Consider the following 13,297-nt stretch of genomic DNA (forward strand, 5'->3'; position numbering starts at 1 on the left):
CAATCAAATCTTTCTTTAACTGCTCATGAGTTGCTCGATGTCGAATTTGTTAATGCGTTTGGACAAACTCCTCAAACGTGGCCGGATTTTGATGTGGAAGTTGGATAGGATCATCCATGTTTTCAAATTTCATATCTCCATCAGAATCTTCATCCTCATCCTCCATGGTCATGTTGTGCATGATCACACAACATGGCATCACTTCCCACAAGGTCTCTGGCTCTCATATTTTTATAGGTCCTCGAACAACTCCAAAATAGCTTGAAGCACTTCAAATGCCCTCTTCACAACCTTTCTAGCTCCTTCTTGTCTTTAGGCAAAGTGATATCTTTTCTAACCAATTGCCTTAGAGATGGTTTCGACGAAGGTCGCCAACAGAGGATATATATATACCGTCAATCATATAATAGCCCATGTTGTACTCATGCACATTGACGGTATAATTGCACGGAGGAGCTTGTCCAGTCAACCTAGCAAACAATGGAGACTGCTGCAGCACATTGATGTCATAGTGAGACGTGGTCATGCCAAATAAAGTGTGCCAAATCCAATGGTCATATGACGCAACTGATTCAGAAATGATAGTAGACTTCTTAACATGGCTCTGATATTGTCGTTGTGGAGTTTTTGGACAGTTCTTCCATCTCCAGTGCATGCAGTCAAGAGATCCGAGCATACCTAGCCATCCTCTTACTTCCGAGAGTGACATGAGACTTTCCGTGTTTGCTGTAGTTAGTTCTATCAAGTACTGAGGTCAAAATACCTCGACCATCACAGTAGCAAATCTGACCATGGCGTCTCCGCATGTGCTCACAATATCCAGAGGTGTTCATCCCACGAATCCATGGTCATGTTTGTAAGAGGGGAGCTGAAGACTTGCGACACCTCATGTTTACATGTGTCCGAGCTAAAGAAGTGTGGAAAGCTTTGGATCTTCAGGAAACGATTGCCCAAGCCCTTGTTTCAGACAGGTCTGGTAGTGTCATGCTTGAGAATATCCTCAGAGATCAAAGGTGTAATTCCACCACACTGCAATATCTCGGCTTCCAAGAGTCTATCTTGGTTGGAGCTTGGTACATTTGGTGGCGAAGAAGGGAAGTTGTGAAGGGCGAAGGTGTGGCCATTCCTTCCAAAACAGCACTCGCCATACATGCGATAACGGCCAATTTTGCTGGCTCTAGGAGTGCGATCAGTGTACCTGATGTTAAATGGTCTAAACCTGCTCAAAATCTTTATAAAGTGAACGTGGATGCATGCTTCATGGAAGATGGAAGCGGAGCCACATCGGCGATTCTTCGAAACCACTAGGGTGAGGCTCTTACTGGATCAACAACTCTCTTTATGCATGTGCTTGATGCCGCTGCAGCGGAAGCTTTGGCATTGAAGAATGGCACGGACCAGTGGGGATGCTCAAATGTGGTCTTTGAATCTGATTGTCTTGAGATTATCCAGGCATGCAAGGGGGAAGTTGATATCCTGAGTCCTTATTCTGCTACTCTGAATGAGTGTTTTCATTTAGCTCGAAGTATTTGTTTAGTCTTGTGCCCTCACTATCCAAGGGGAGGATACAAGGTGGCACACAAGCTTGCTAGGAGTTCCTATGATTCTAATTCTGCAATTTCTTGGGAGGGTGATCATCCACAGATTATCCTAGCTGAACTTGTTAGTGATGTAACAATTATTTGATTTGAATAAAGTTTGCCACAAGTTCAAAAGAAAAATCCTTGTGTAGTTACTAGGTTACTATGCTATCCTAGTAACAGCTACGGTCATTCGATGACAGTCACAAGATTATCGATGTTAGTTGTCACACGGTTGCTGCGCCGATTGACTCACCCAGCTTGCTCTCAGCAGTTGACAGCGACAGCAACAAAAAAGTTCACTCTAAAATATAAGTAGGCAAGATCCACCAAGCTCGGCAGCTCAGACCGAATTATATTGAATAACCATTTCAGAAGAGTAGAAAACTTTGGACGTATTTCATCAGTTGGATACACAAAATGCGCAATGAACAGGTTGCTGCTAAAAATTTACATCCTGCGCTTGACGAGTTTATCAGTTACATGCACAAAAAACTACTGCTACTACCATCTTCTACACGGGAACCAGAGTGACATGGTCTGGCTTCTACACGCCAAAGCAAATATATACAGCATATATACGGCTTTGGCCTCAAAACTCAAAAGTTTATCTACCGCACGACCTACTATTGCACATTCAATTGGGAATTCCGGAGCTCTGGAATAGACTGTACATCCTTATTTGTCAGGTCTAATTGCCCGCCGCCCTCAGCTACCTTCTCTAGGAGAAGCCTCAGCAATGGGATCGTCGAAAGAGTTCCAGCAGACCCAACCATGATGAGCTTCTTCTGCATTATGTTCACCAGAACAAGTTCAAAAATACAATAGCGGAAACGGAATTGTATAAATATGATAGCTGGGTTTACCACGGCAGGGTGACAGTTACGTTCTCTTTTTTGCAAGAAGCAACCATCTAAATAGGTCAAAACAGGGTGTCTACATGTTTTCTTTGTGTTGTGTGGTGTGCCACTTCTACAAAAGCCTATTCAAGATCATTATGTTTCTTCAAATGGTAATCCAAGATCATTATAGTCCAGGTAATATTGTTGACGATGACAATCACTTAAGTACAAGAGAATGATGATCCCAATGGGAAAGTAGAGTACATTCACTGCCACTGACCTTCGCACGTGTCAAGACAACATTGATCCTGTGCCAATCGCCAAGCAAAGAAGAACCACTAGCCCTTGAGTTCCCACTGGATCGTACAAATGATACGATAATACAATCTTTATCCCTCCCCTGTAAAAAGTAGATTTGTTCAGCACTAAAAGACCACAGTACTGATGATTTGTCAGAAAAGTCCCAACCAAAACCAATGAATCAGCAAAAACAAAACAATTGTAACGCAATAATTGTAACATTTTCCGGGATGACAGTAATGCTCTATTGTCCCAGTGAGAAACTGAGCATGAGCACTAAATCCAAGAGTAAGCATGCAACTGATTACTTCAAAATGTTACACATAAGAAACAACTAAAGAGAGATAAGAGTCATAACACAGCCACCATAATGAAATTGATTATTGAAAGATCATCACGGCTGAAGGAATACAGGAGTCAATGACTTGCTCGTGCAAAACAGTATTTTTTTTTACCTGGTATTTGTCAATTGTATGAACCTCAACCAAAGGATCAACCTGCTGCCGAATGAGATTCACTTGGGCATTATATGGGGTTATTATACCAATCTCGTCTTGAGCTACACCTCTCTTTAGCAATTGTTTCGTTATCTACAGAAAAGACAAGTTTTCACTTTAAAAAAATGCGAGAATAAAAATGACTTTGTATCAGCAGTCTGGATATGCAGCAAAGATAACTTGCTCAAAGTGCATCATATGTCCAACAGTTACATGAAAACAGTTAGATTTCACCCAATGCATTGGTGTTCTTCATAGGTTGAACTTGACTATTGGGCCATTTGCAACACTAAGCATAAAGTTCAAGTTTGTGGACTAGAGCAGTTGCATCTGGTCATTCACCTAGCTTAAAATGTACTTAACTAGATAAATACAAGCATACGTATTCATTCTCAGTGCGGCACATAGACAAGACAACAATAAATTAAAGCAAGACCAAGATATTGGGTATTACTAAATATTCAACATGACACAACACATGTTGTGCCCATGCGCACACAGGCACTCAACTGAAAGCAAATACATGGCAAATGTGCAACATCTCAACTGGTAGCTATAGAGGTCAGTGATTACTTGCTAAAACACAAGAGAAAGGTATGAAATATGGCCCATGGCCATCGCCGTAGACCAGGACATACCCATGAAACAATGTATGCTTCTGTAGGATTGTTCACGGTTCTATGTTCCTTGGCCTCAAGTGCCGGTACTTGATCTGTGTGAATTGGTCACATAGTTAGCACTGAAGGCAGAGTATCACAACGATGTAACTAGTTGAATTTATTGAAAAAACCTGTGTTCACAAAGATAACAGCCCTATCGGGATTCAAAATCTGCAATTAAAAGAATAGGGCACACCGATTAAAAGGAGGTTGAGAAAGATGATACATGGCAGTGTGACAAACCAAGGTAAGCAAATACAAGCTTTCAATAACAAGATGTTTCCATATTGAGAATTGAAATTTTCAAGCAGAAGGCAGTGTTACCTCCTTGAACTTGAAGTGAGCCTGTTGTTTGCCAGAAAACTTGAGTTTCGTATTTGCGATTTCTAACGAACCACAACATAACCTATTGCCATAAATCAATGAATTTGAGAGCTCCATAATACCAGATGACATTCGGTACTGCAGGAATGTAGTTTCCAAACATGAGTTTACTGGAACAAAGGAGATCTTAACTAAAAAGAAAATATGTGGCATTGGCAGTAAGAGATAATAGTGAAAAAAGCAGGAGTTCAAACCGACTAACCTGGCACCTTAGTGCTGAAATTGCTTGAGGATGTGCCTCTGACAACCTCCAAAATAAGCTAATGCCCATCCCACTCTCTCGAGCTTCAAAGCTCTGTATGTACAAAATTGCTAGAGTTAATGAAAGGAGTGGCATAAAAAAGCATTATGTAAAAAGGAAAACTGAAGGATTAGTAACCTGAACAAGTGGAGGAAGTTGATAATGATCTCCTACTAGCACAAACTTCGTTGCAAGCATCAGAGGTCCCAGTGAAACCTAGCAAGTAAGATGTGTGTGAGAAGGATGTAACCTCTTCAGTAATCATTTTTACAAGAATATACTGGTTTATCAGCTTGACCGGCTACTATATACAGTTACGAAGTTAGATGAGCATCGTTTTGTGGTTTTTCCTTTTATGGTATTTCCTTGGAGACTAAATTACCAAGCAATCCTGAATTGGGGCCTACCGGTAATGTGATTTGTCCAGCTTCATCCATGATACATGTGTCGAACTTCTTATGTGCTAGTAAGGGATGGTATACTCCCAAACAAGTAACTCCAACAACTTGCACTTGCTCCATTCTTGTTTTGATTGCATCTACTGACTGTACCTCTGTTGCTGTTCCACACACACACACACAAATCAGAGCATGTTTTCTTCAAAAATTTAAAATGCATGTGCACTGACAAATGATATATTCTGACTTGATAAGCAATTGGCTCTGACATCAGGGTGTACAGCTTCATGCCTCCCGATTCGAATAAAATCTACACCCTGCAGAAAGACAATAATCAGAATAAAGCATGTACGTGTTTTGCTTCATTAAACTCAAATACTTGAGGCAGCATGTAAAAGTTTGCTCGCTGAAACAAATGAGGGTTTTACAATCGAATGGTGCTACATTAATGAAGCTTCAGAACACAAACCTCGGCCTTCAACTTCATAAGCAAATTATCAATAGCTGAATTAGTATATGAAGTTAGCAAAATAGATTCTCCTCTCATCAATAAGGACTTCACAGCATGCACCATTGTATATGTTTTGCCTGTTCCAGGCATTCCTAGAATAAGAGCATAATCTTTTGCTGCTAGAATCTGAAAACAAAATCTGCATTAGTCTTCTATTGAAATCTTGAATATTCACAAAAAGAAACATGAACTAAAAGAGCAAAGATTTACTTTATGCAGTGATCTCTGTTGGTCATTGTTCAAACTCGTTAGTGATTGTATGTATGATAATGCCAGGTCTTGGCTGAACAATCCTCCACTATCAAACCTGGGAGCCTATTAACATCCGAGTTAGGAAATTCCAGACAACAAAGACAATATGGGAAACATGCTATAACATAAAAGTGCTAGTGCCAAACAGACCTCAAGATCAACTACCAACTTCCGTAGTTTAGTGTTTTGCGGCTTCTGAGAAAACAGTTGGACAAGGTTGAATCTGGCAATAGTTTAAATACAAGCTCCAGTTAGATAAGAAAAGAGAACTTTTTTAAGTACCCATCCAAAGTGATAAACATGAACAACAAATAAAAACAAGAGCCAACCGCATGGTTGCAAATGAAGAGCTAAACTCATCCTTGTCTATCCGCCAAAGTTCGCGTTGGAGGTCTCCTTGCTCTAGCAAGGAGCTACTACCTGGAAGTCTCAGACGACGTGACAAAGAGACCTACAACACATTCCATTTGAAATACTTATAAATTTATAATCGATATAACCAAAAACAATGGACAGATAAGGTCTGTGATGGTCTGGTAATACCGTTATATGGGAACGGCTAATGTCCCTTATAGATCCATTTGCAACTGCTATCCTCCCAGATTGAGTGCTAAGCACCTAATGCAAAGTAGCAGAAGACGAGATAGAATTTAGTGTGTGGACAAATTAAACCGACCGACAAGGTTATAATGTCCATGCATCAATCTGATACTACCTTTGTACATTAATGTAAGACATTTTTGCAGTTCAACTTCAAACAAGAAATGACCTCTCTATAGCTATGCTCAAGTATATGAAATTAGACGATAGTTGAACCTGACACACCACCAATCCAGCACCTTATCTGTTCAGTTACCTATTTAATATGATTGCACTAGCTAGTAGCTACATAAGTTTCCAACATGTATCGCATATTCGTATTTGCTATTGATTACAGCTCTTTGGCTAAACTTGTTCTACAAACATATACATGTATTTAATCCTTGTCAACATACAATATGGTGCAAAAATTATTTGAGATGATGGTATGCATAGCGCTGTGCACAGGTTGCCATGAGCATGTTAAACTTGAAGTGACCAATATTACTGAATACAGAAAGTGTACAAGGCTTACCACACAATCACCACATTTGAGGTTGAAATCTAGGCTCTCAGCTTGTGGTTCTGAATGACCAGCTGCTTCAGGCTGCATCTTCTCACGCACAAAATTATATATGTATCTTTTGCTTTTTCCAGATGAATCTACTGAGTGTTCATTTTTCATATCAAGGACGTAAAAGGATGGCGCAGAACTCTTGCTCCCAGAATTGTAATGAAGAGGAAGTAAAATTTCCTTTTTCTTGACCTGAATTTTTCATAAATTGAGTTAAGGGGGGGAAACAAGTTTTGGAGCACATTTGAGAAACTAAAGATTACCTGAGAAGTTCTAGCTTCAAGATCAATCAATCTATCCCAATGTTTAAGAAAGTTATGATGGGCAACTGATAAGTGATTCACCAGGTTATCAAATAGATCACCAAGCCCACTAGTTGCTGTATTTCCTCCATGTACCTGTTGCATCAAAATGGAAGTACTCCCATAAAGATTAGTTGTCACATGTACATTTCCTAATAAATAAAGTAGTTCCATTTTTTTCCTCAGCAAGGACAAATGCTAAGACTATGTAAGAGAAACAATTGTCTAGCAAACCTTGTGATATATGGTGCATGAAGTCAGGTGTCGGCATCCAGTACATGAGGATGGACTCTGGAAAAGAACAGGAATTTAGTTGACTTCTCACTAATGGATCACTATGTACATGTTTCTAGTTCTACCTGTAGCATTGCAGGAAAACTCTGTGAAATTGATGCCTTCAGAATCTCAGAGGCAAGCTCGTTCCGTCGCATCATTAGCCCAATTAAATCGGACCTCTTAACTTTGATACCCTTAATAAATTAGTGAAAATGGGTAAGAATGGTACAAAATGTATTTTGAGTATCTTAAGTACAAGATTACCAATGTCTGGTCTGTGTGGAGATAATACAGAAGACCCATATCAATGTCATTATTCAAGTATCTGAAAATGCATGGGAAGACGTGGTATGTATTGAGTAATGGTTATGGAAAGACTGCTGAAGTGCTGAACAAATAAGGATCACAGGATAGATGGATTATACCTCTCTGACATCAATAGCGTGTATAATATCACCTGCGCAGAGTGTTCCATAGCTGACTGCAAGTGGATAAACTCTCGTGAGGGGCAACACAGAAGTAAGTGCTGCATCTATTTTATTTAGGAAGGACGGTTATATTGCTGTTTACGGAGATATTGGTACGCCGACATATGGGAAAGCAATATGTAACAAAATCTTATGCTTAAGGAATGTATTATAATGGTAAAGCCAATACCAAGACTAGCTATCATATTCAAGTACCGAAAAAATGTTGCAACGTAACAAGATCTGACATACAGTGATTGTGGAAATTAAAGAACATCAACTTTGCAAAAGTAAACGCAAGGCTAATCATGAGACTATTGGTTGGTTAGTTTTTCTCACAAGGCCAATATTTATTGGTTCATTTTACATGATTATATAATTGGTTGTTAGACTGAATACAACTATGTACTTGGCAGAAATTTACACACAAATAATGACAAATACCAGTGATGTTGGCATGTACTATGAAGACAGAGAAGCTATGCATGTCAGCATGTGTGGAACAAGCAATTGGGCAACCAGGTTGTGAATAGGCTAGAAAACATTCAGAACACAATAATCTCGTCAAGCATTAATAATTCCTAAGAACACTTGCTAAATAGTTGTGCGTTCTTACAGATAAAATAAATTAGGATATCCAGCAGGGTTCTGCAAATAAAACAATTAGACTACCCAAAGACGCCAGAAGTTGGCCTTATGGAGCACTCACATATAAGTGGCACTTGCAGGTAACTTTTTATCCCAACTTTATTACTCCCTCCAATCCATATTCATTGTCGCTGATTTAGTATAATTTGTACCAAATCAGCGACAATTAATATCGATCGGAGGGAGTAGCAAATATGACCCCATCTCAGCAGTTTGCTACAGATCTAACTGTTCACCTCAGGAGGGTGGGAAGAGGTGAATACACCACTGCCCTATATTGACATCTTTATATGAGTAAAGATATGAAAATATGATTTGCAATAACCATGTGAAATCAAAATCACTCTTACTTTTCCAGAAGACAAAGGTGAATCAAAGTTCACAATCTAAACTGGTACTATCACTGAGTACCAGACCCCTGACCAGTATAGCTTATTGCAACAAGTACCTCGTTTACTAATTAATTACAATGTCGATCATTTACAGAATTCTACTGATAAACACCACATCATGCCGAGAAATATATAATGAGCATCTTCAGTTGGTATCCGCTATCCAGGAATATATGGTTACCTGGCCACTAGTGCTTTTACCAGTTTTGAACTCCAGTGGCATTACTTTGTCGTATGAATCACCGCTGCATGAATTTACCCTTGATATGACAGAAGCATCGATAATCCCTTTTAAACCGTACCTTGGGGCCCATGCCATCTCCTCAATATCCATCATCTAAGGCGCATGAGAATTTCATTTCAATAAAGCTATTAATTCTTTAAGAAGAAGCATGAAGAATATGGAACTTTTAGCTTCATGATTAGGCACCATACAAAATACAGGAATGCACCACCATGAAATGAACTTGCTTTATATACCCTACATAAAAGTTGCCTACCTCAGTCACTTCAACAGTTTTCCGTCCTTCAGTATGTCCAAAATCCACGTTGGCGCTTTTTGAACCCTGAAAGTGCAGCATATCATTGGCAAACAGCAGTATATGATCATATCTTCTTCAGGCAATTACAAAACTATCCAAAGAGAAAAGAAAGTACAGATGATTCACTGATAAATTATACAATTAACATAAGATACTGTACCAGGATAGATAAAGAATTACTAATTCTGCACTGAAAATTATAATTGAATTGGCACATATATTAACAAAGGACTTGAGATAGAAATTGTTCCTTTTTTTAAACTTCTGAATGAGTGGAATATGAAAGCAGGTTTAATTTCAACAAAACTCAGATAAGAGTACTTAAGATATGGAATTGCTGTAAAGTTCAGAAATTCTTGTGGCCACATAAAGGACACCAAGAGTAAATAATGTGAAAGTTAGTATGCATGTGTATCTACCTTCATGAAGGATTTGTACCAATTCAACATTTTAGGGATTGCTTCAATAAGAATTGAATGTGTGCTCCTTTCACTGGCTGCGTAAGAAACTTTGAAAAATTAGTAACATAAATGCAGGGCACAGATAACAATCATTAGGTAACAGAGGAACCAGAAAACAACACTTGGATCAAACATGACTCGGCCCAGATACAACTTATCTAAATATCAATTTTACATATGCTAGTATTTGATAAAAGAGTGCCACGGGCTTTGCAGGACATATAGGACTTAATGCTTTCTAATCCACTAGAAAGACAAACAGTAATGATTAGAATTAATAAAGCCACATTTATATAGAACTAGTCACGTTTATATAGCAGCTAATTTAGCCTCAGTGTTCTAACAAAAAGTATAAGGAAGAATCACTAATCAGCACCCGGTATAACGCAATAATGATATAATCTAACCACATGAACACTCCAAGCAATATGATGTTTAGAGTGTTTTCTCATAAAGTAGGAAATTTTGCCCTGGATAGTACCTCCACATGCATACAGACTCTCGAGGTTGTTCAAAAGAACTTCTTTTGCTTGTTGTTCCAAAAACTGCCTTGAAGGAACATCCTCAAGTAGCCCAGCCTAAAGCACAAAAAACAAAACTTCAGGCATCTAAATTGTTACAAGCTTACAATATTAGCTGACCAAAAGAAATTGTGGAATAGTAACCAAAGTCGGCAAGTATTCTTGTATCAAGAAACCTGAAATACTTGATGAAGCAGAGTACCCATCAAAGCGCTTGTGGAATATTCATTGCTTTTTAATCTTTCGTCGAGAACAGATCTCCTTGGACAATGGAAACTTGAAGCAACCTACAATCAACTAGTTATCAAAAATTCTGTAGGAAAATAAGAAACACATATCTACAAATAAATTTTGGGAGTTTTCTAATAGGATGTGATAGAAAGTTGCTCTACAAACTACAAAATCATGGTACCAGAACATAGCAAGTAGTACTCACCCGCGTTCCAGAGATGAGTAATTCTGGATGGACAATAACAAGATTGCTATCATGATCAACAGTGCATTTTCCTTGGTCACTGAATTCTCCAATTACACTTACTGTGTCGCCTGGGACGACAGTGCTATGGAACCTACAGTAGTATGAAAATGGGAATATAAAAAGATTGCTTAGGTGTATGTAGTGCATATAATAAAGAACTAAGCTTAAGTGGATGACCTCGCAGGTGCATCTACCCTATGTTGAAGAAGCCAAGGGGATGTTTAATACCAGACTACCAGTTATAACCCCAAGACATAGGGCGATAAACTGATAATCTAGTTTCCGACTACTAGGTTCAAGATATCCATTTCCATACAGTACTATTGTATACTCACCACTCGTCGCACAGATGCACTGAATACTCTTTCCCACAATGCTCATTCAGGAGACGCAGAACCTGCCAGAGAAAAGCAACTTTGCAGAGCACAGAAAGATCATTGGACATAAAAACCATCCACACAAGTAGCGGGACACACCTTAGCAGGATAGCGATCGCATGAACTATCACCTTTGTGTTTTTCTGACACCTAAAAAGTAAGGAAGAACAGAAAACCTTTTGTCACTAGAACAGCTCATCAGCATTGATCAGAGAACAACAGGTGGAAGCAAAAAGGCAAACCTCCAACACGAGGAAACTATCGAAAGATGGGGCTTCACGAGGCTTGTTGGATTCAACATTTAGACTGCTAGCAATAGGAGAACATTTGCTGTCCGTGCTATCACCACCTGTGACTTGAACTCCTTTATTCCCAGCATGAACTGGCAATTCTTCTTCCGTAATGGCATCTTCAACTTGATCTAGAAGATCCAATAGTGCCTAGCAAGAGAACATTTTGACATAATTTCACAGTTCAATTATGTGATGTCTTCTTAATTCTGACAGGTAGCAAGATTACAAAACGGATGCTGTATCAAAAGAACATAGTGTAGTCATTTAGCTCACCTTTTTGTGCTGCCCTGCTTCCAACTGGTCAGGTCCTCCATCACAAGTGATACCAGCATTCAACGGCTGCTTGATACATGAAAAGATTAGACAACTGACAGTCACATTTGGCTGACAACCAAGACAAAAATTCAGCAAATATGCGTGTATACCTCGGTGAAGCTATAGGGCAGTGATGGTGGCGTCCGGAATGGGCTCTGGTCTTCCATACCATCACCGCCACCTGGGCCTATACCACACACACTCAGATTGCGTGCTGAAGCAGTACACCTCGACAAGCCCAACGGAGACGAATGCCACTTCTTCATAGCCTCGAGCGAGGAATGTTTCTACGATTGGAATCAACACGCCACAACCACAGGTTAGGAAACCACAAAGACAATGGATTTCATCAATGTACAGCCAGAGGTGGCAGCATCCGTTCCAGCACAGCGTATGTACGTGAGCATGTATGAACTCGCACATAAAGAAAGAAATTTCAGGGTTGATGTACCTCGTTGTTTGAGCACGGATGAAGCGCCATCCCTGGCAACTGCCTGGTGCGCAGACGATCGTTCACCGGCGAGATCTTCCAGGTCACGACCTCCCCGCCGCCATCGTCCTGGCTCTGCTTTATCAGCTGAACCGCGCAAACAACCCGTGGTCAGGCCACGACTAAAGCAGATCAGATCGGAACAATCACAAGAAGACGACGACTCACCATCCCGGGGGAAAACTTGACCCGCTTGGGCGCGAGGGTCTTGGTGACCTCCGGCGAGACCTCGGACAGCTCCTCCTCGGGCGGCGGGGGCGGGGGCGGGGGCGGCATGGGATCGGGGTTCGCCACGGGCTTCTGGCGCTTGGGGTTCTGGGAGGCGGCCTGGGACTGGTGGCGCTCAAAGAAGTGGAGGATGCCGAACTTGGCGGGCGGCTGCGACGGCTGCGAGGGCGGCGGCTTCTTCGAGGCCGCAGCCGCGGCCGCGCGCTTCCGCGGAGCCATGGCTGCGCGGATTTGGGGGTTCCGGGCGGGAGGCCGGGGGCGGCGGGCGGCGGGCGGCGGCGGGATTGGGAAACCGGATTTGGGGGAGGAGGGGGGGAGTGGGGCGGACCTGGGGTTGGGCGGGCTGCGGGGATGGAGGGACGGGAAATTGGAATTCCCGCGCGAAGCGATTTCACCGGCGACAGGGCGGCGCCATTTCGGCCCATCAATTGCTGGGTCTGGCACTAACAAATTTCTTAGGCCCAACATGCTTCACAACCTTCAACTATCTTCAACCTCCTTGTTTGAAAAAAAAAACTATCTTCAACCTCCCGCAGGGTAAATCCTATTTGAACGCCCGTAGGCGAGCCCAGTTGGGTGTTCACTGCGCTGCCGCTGTTTGTTTCCCAATGCTACGCGTCATTCGGGACATTGGATCAGCCTTTTGAAGCATGTTCAAGTTTGCAACACCATCCTTGTTGTGAAAACATT

At 41.0% G+C, this 13,297-nt stretch overlaps 1 protein-coding gene across 2 annotated transcripts; it reads right to left on the reverse strand.

Moving 5' to 3' along the window:
• Positions 1 to 1,905: 1,905 nt before the first annotated feature.
• LOC119356412 (DNA replication ATP-dependent helicase/nuclease JHS1-like) lies at positions 1,906 to 12,877 on the reverse strand. Of its 2 annotated transcripts, none has more exons than XM_037623367.1 (34): positions 12,548 to 12,877; positions 12,341 to 12,466; positions 12,000 to 12,176; positions 11,848 to 11,913; positions 11,524 to 11,721; positions 11,381 to 11,431; positions 11,240 to 11,301; positions 10,863 to 10,995; positions 10,603 to 10,713; positions 10,387 to 10,483; positions 9,864 to 9,940; positions 9,403 to 9,468; positions 9,084 to 9,239; positions 7,821 to 7,876; positions 7,660 to 7,720; positions 7,479 to 7,589; positions 7,354 to 7,410; positions 7,081 to 7,215; positions 6,779 to 7,009; positions 6,208 to 6,282; positions 5,994 to 6,115; positions 5,815 to 5,887; positions 5,623 to 5,727; positions 5,371 to 5,538; positions 5,149 to 5,218; positions 4,911 to 5,056; positions 4,642 to 4,719; positions 4,465 to 4,557; positions 4,203 to 4,340; positions 4,010 to 4,049; positions 3,858 to 3,931; positions 3,178 to 3,312; positions 2,703 to 2,822; positions 1,906 to 2,368 (listed from the first exon to the last, which is right to left on the reverse strand). In XM_037623367.1, the coding sequence occupies exons 1-34, from the start codon at positions 12,824 to 12,826 to the stop codon at positions 2,207 to 2,209; spliced, it is 3,849 nt and encodes a 1,282-aa protein (XP_037479264.1). In that variant the 5' UTR covers positions 12,827 to 12,877; the 3' UTR covers positions 1,906 to 2,206. The 2 variants fall into 2 exon arrangements, with proteins under 2 accessions (XP_037479264.1, XP_037479263.1); XM_037623366.1 differs by having other exon boundaries at positions 4,911 to 5,062.
• Positions 12,878 to 13,297: the final 420 nt, after the last annotated feature.

Source organism: Triticum dicoccoides, chromosome 2A (genome assembly GCF_002162155.2).
Source record: "Triticum dicoccoides isolate Atlit2015 ecotype Zavitan chromosome 2A, WEW_v2.0, whole genome shotgun sequence".
In the NCBI taxonomy this organism is placed as follows: Eukaryota; Viridiplantae; Streptophyta; class Magnoliopsida; order Poales; family Poaceae; genus Triticum; species Triticum dicoccoides.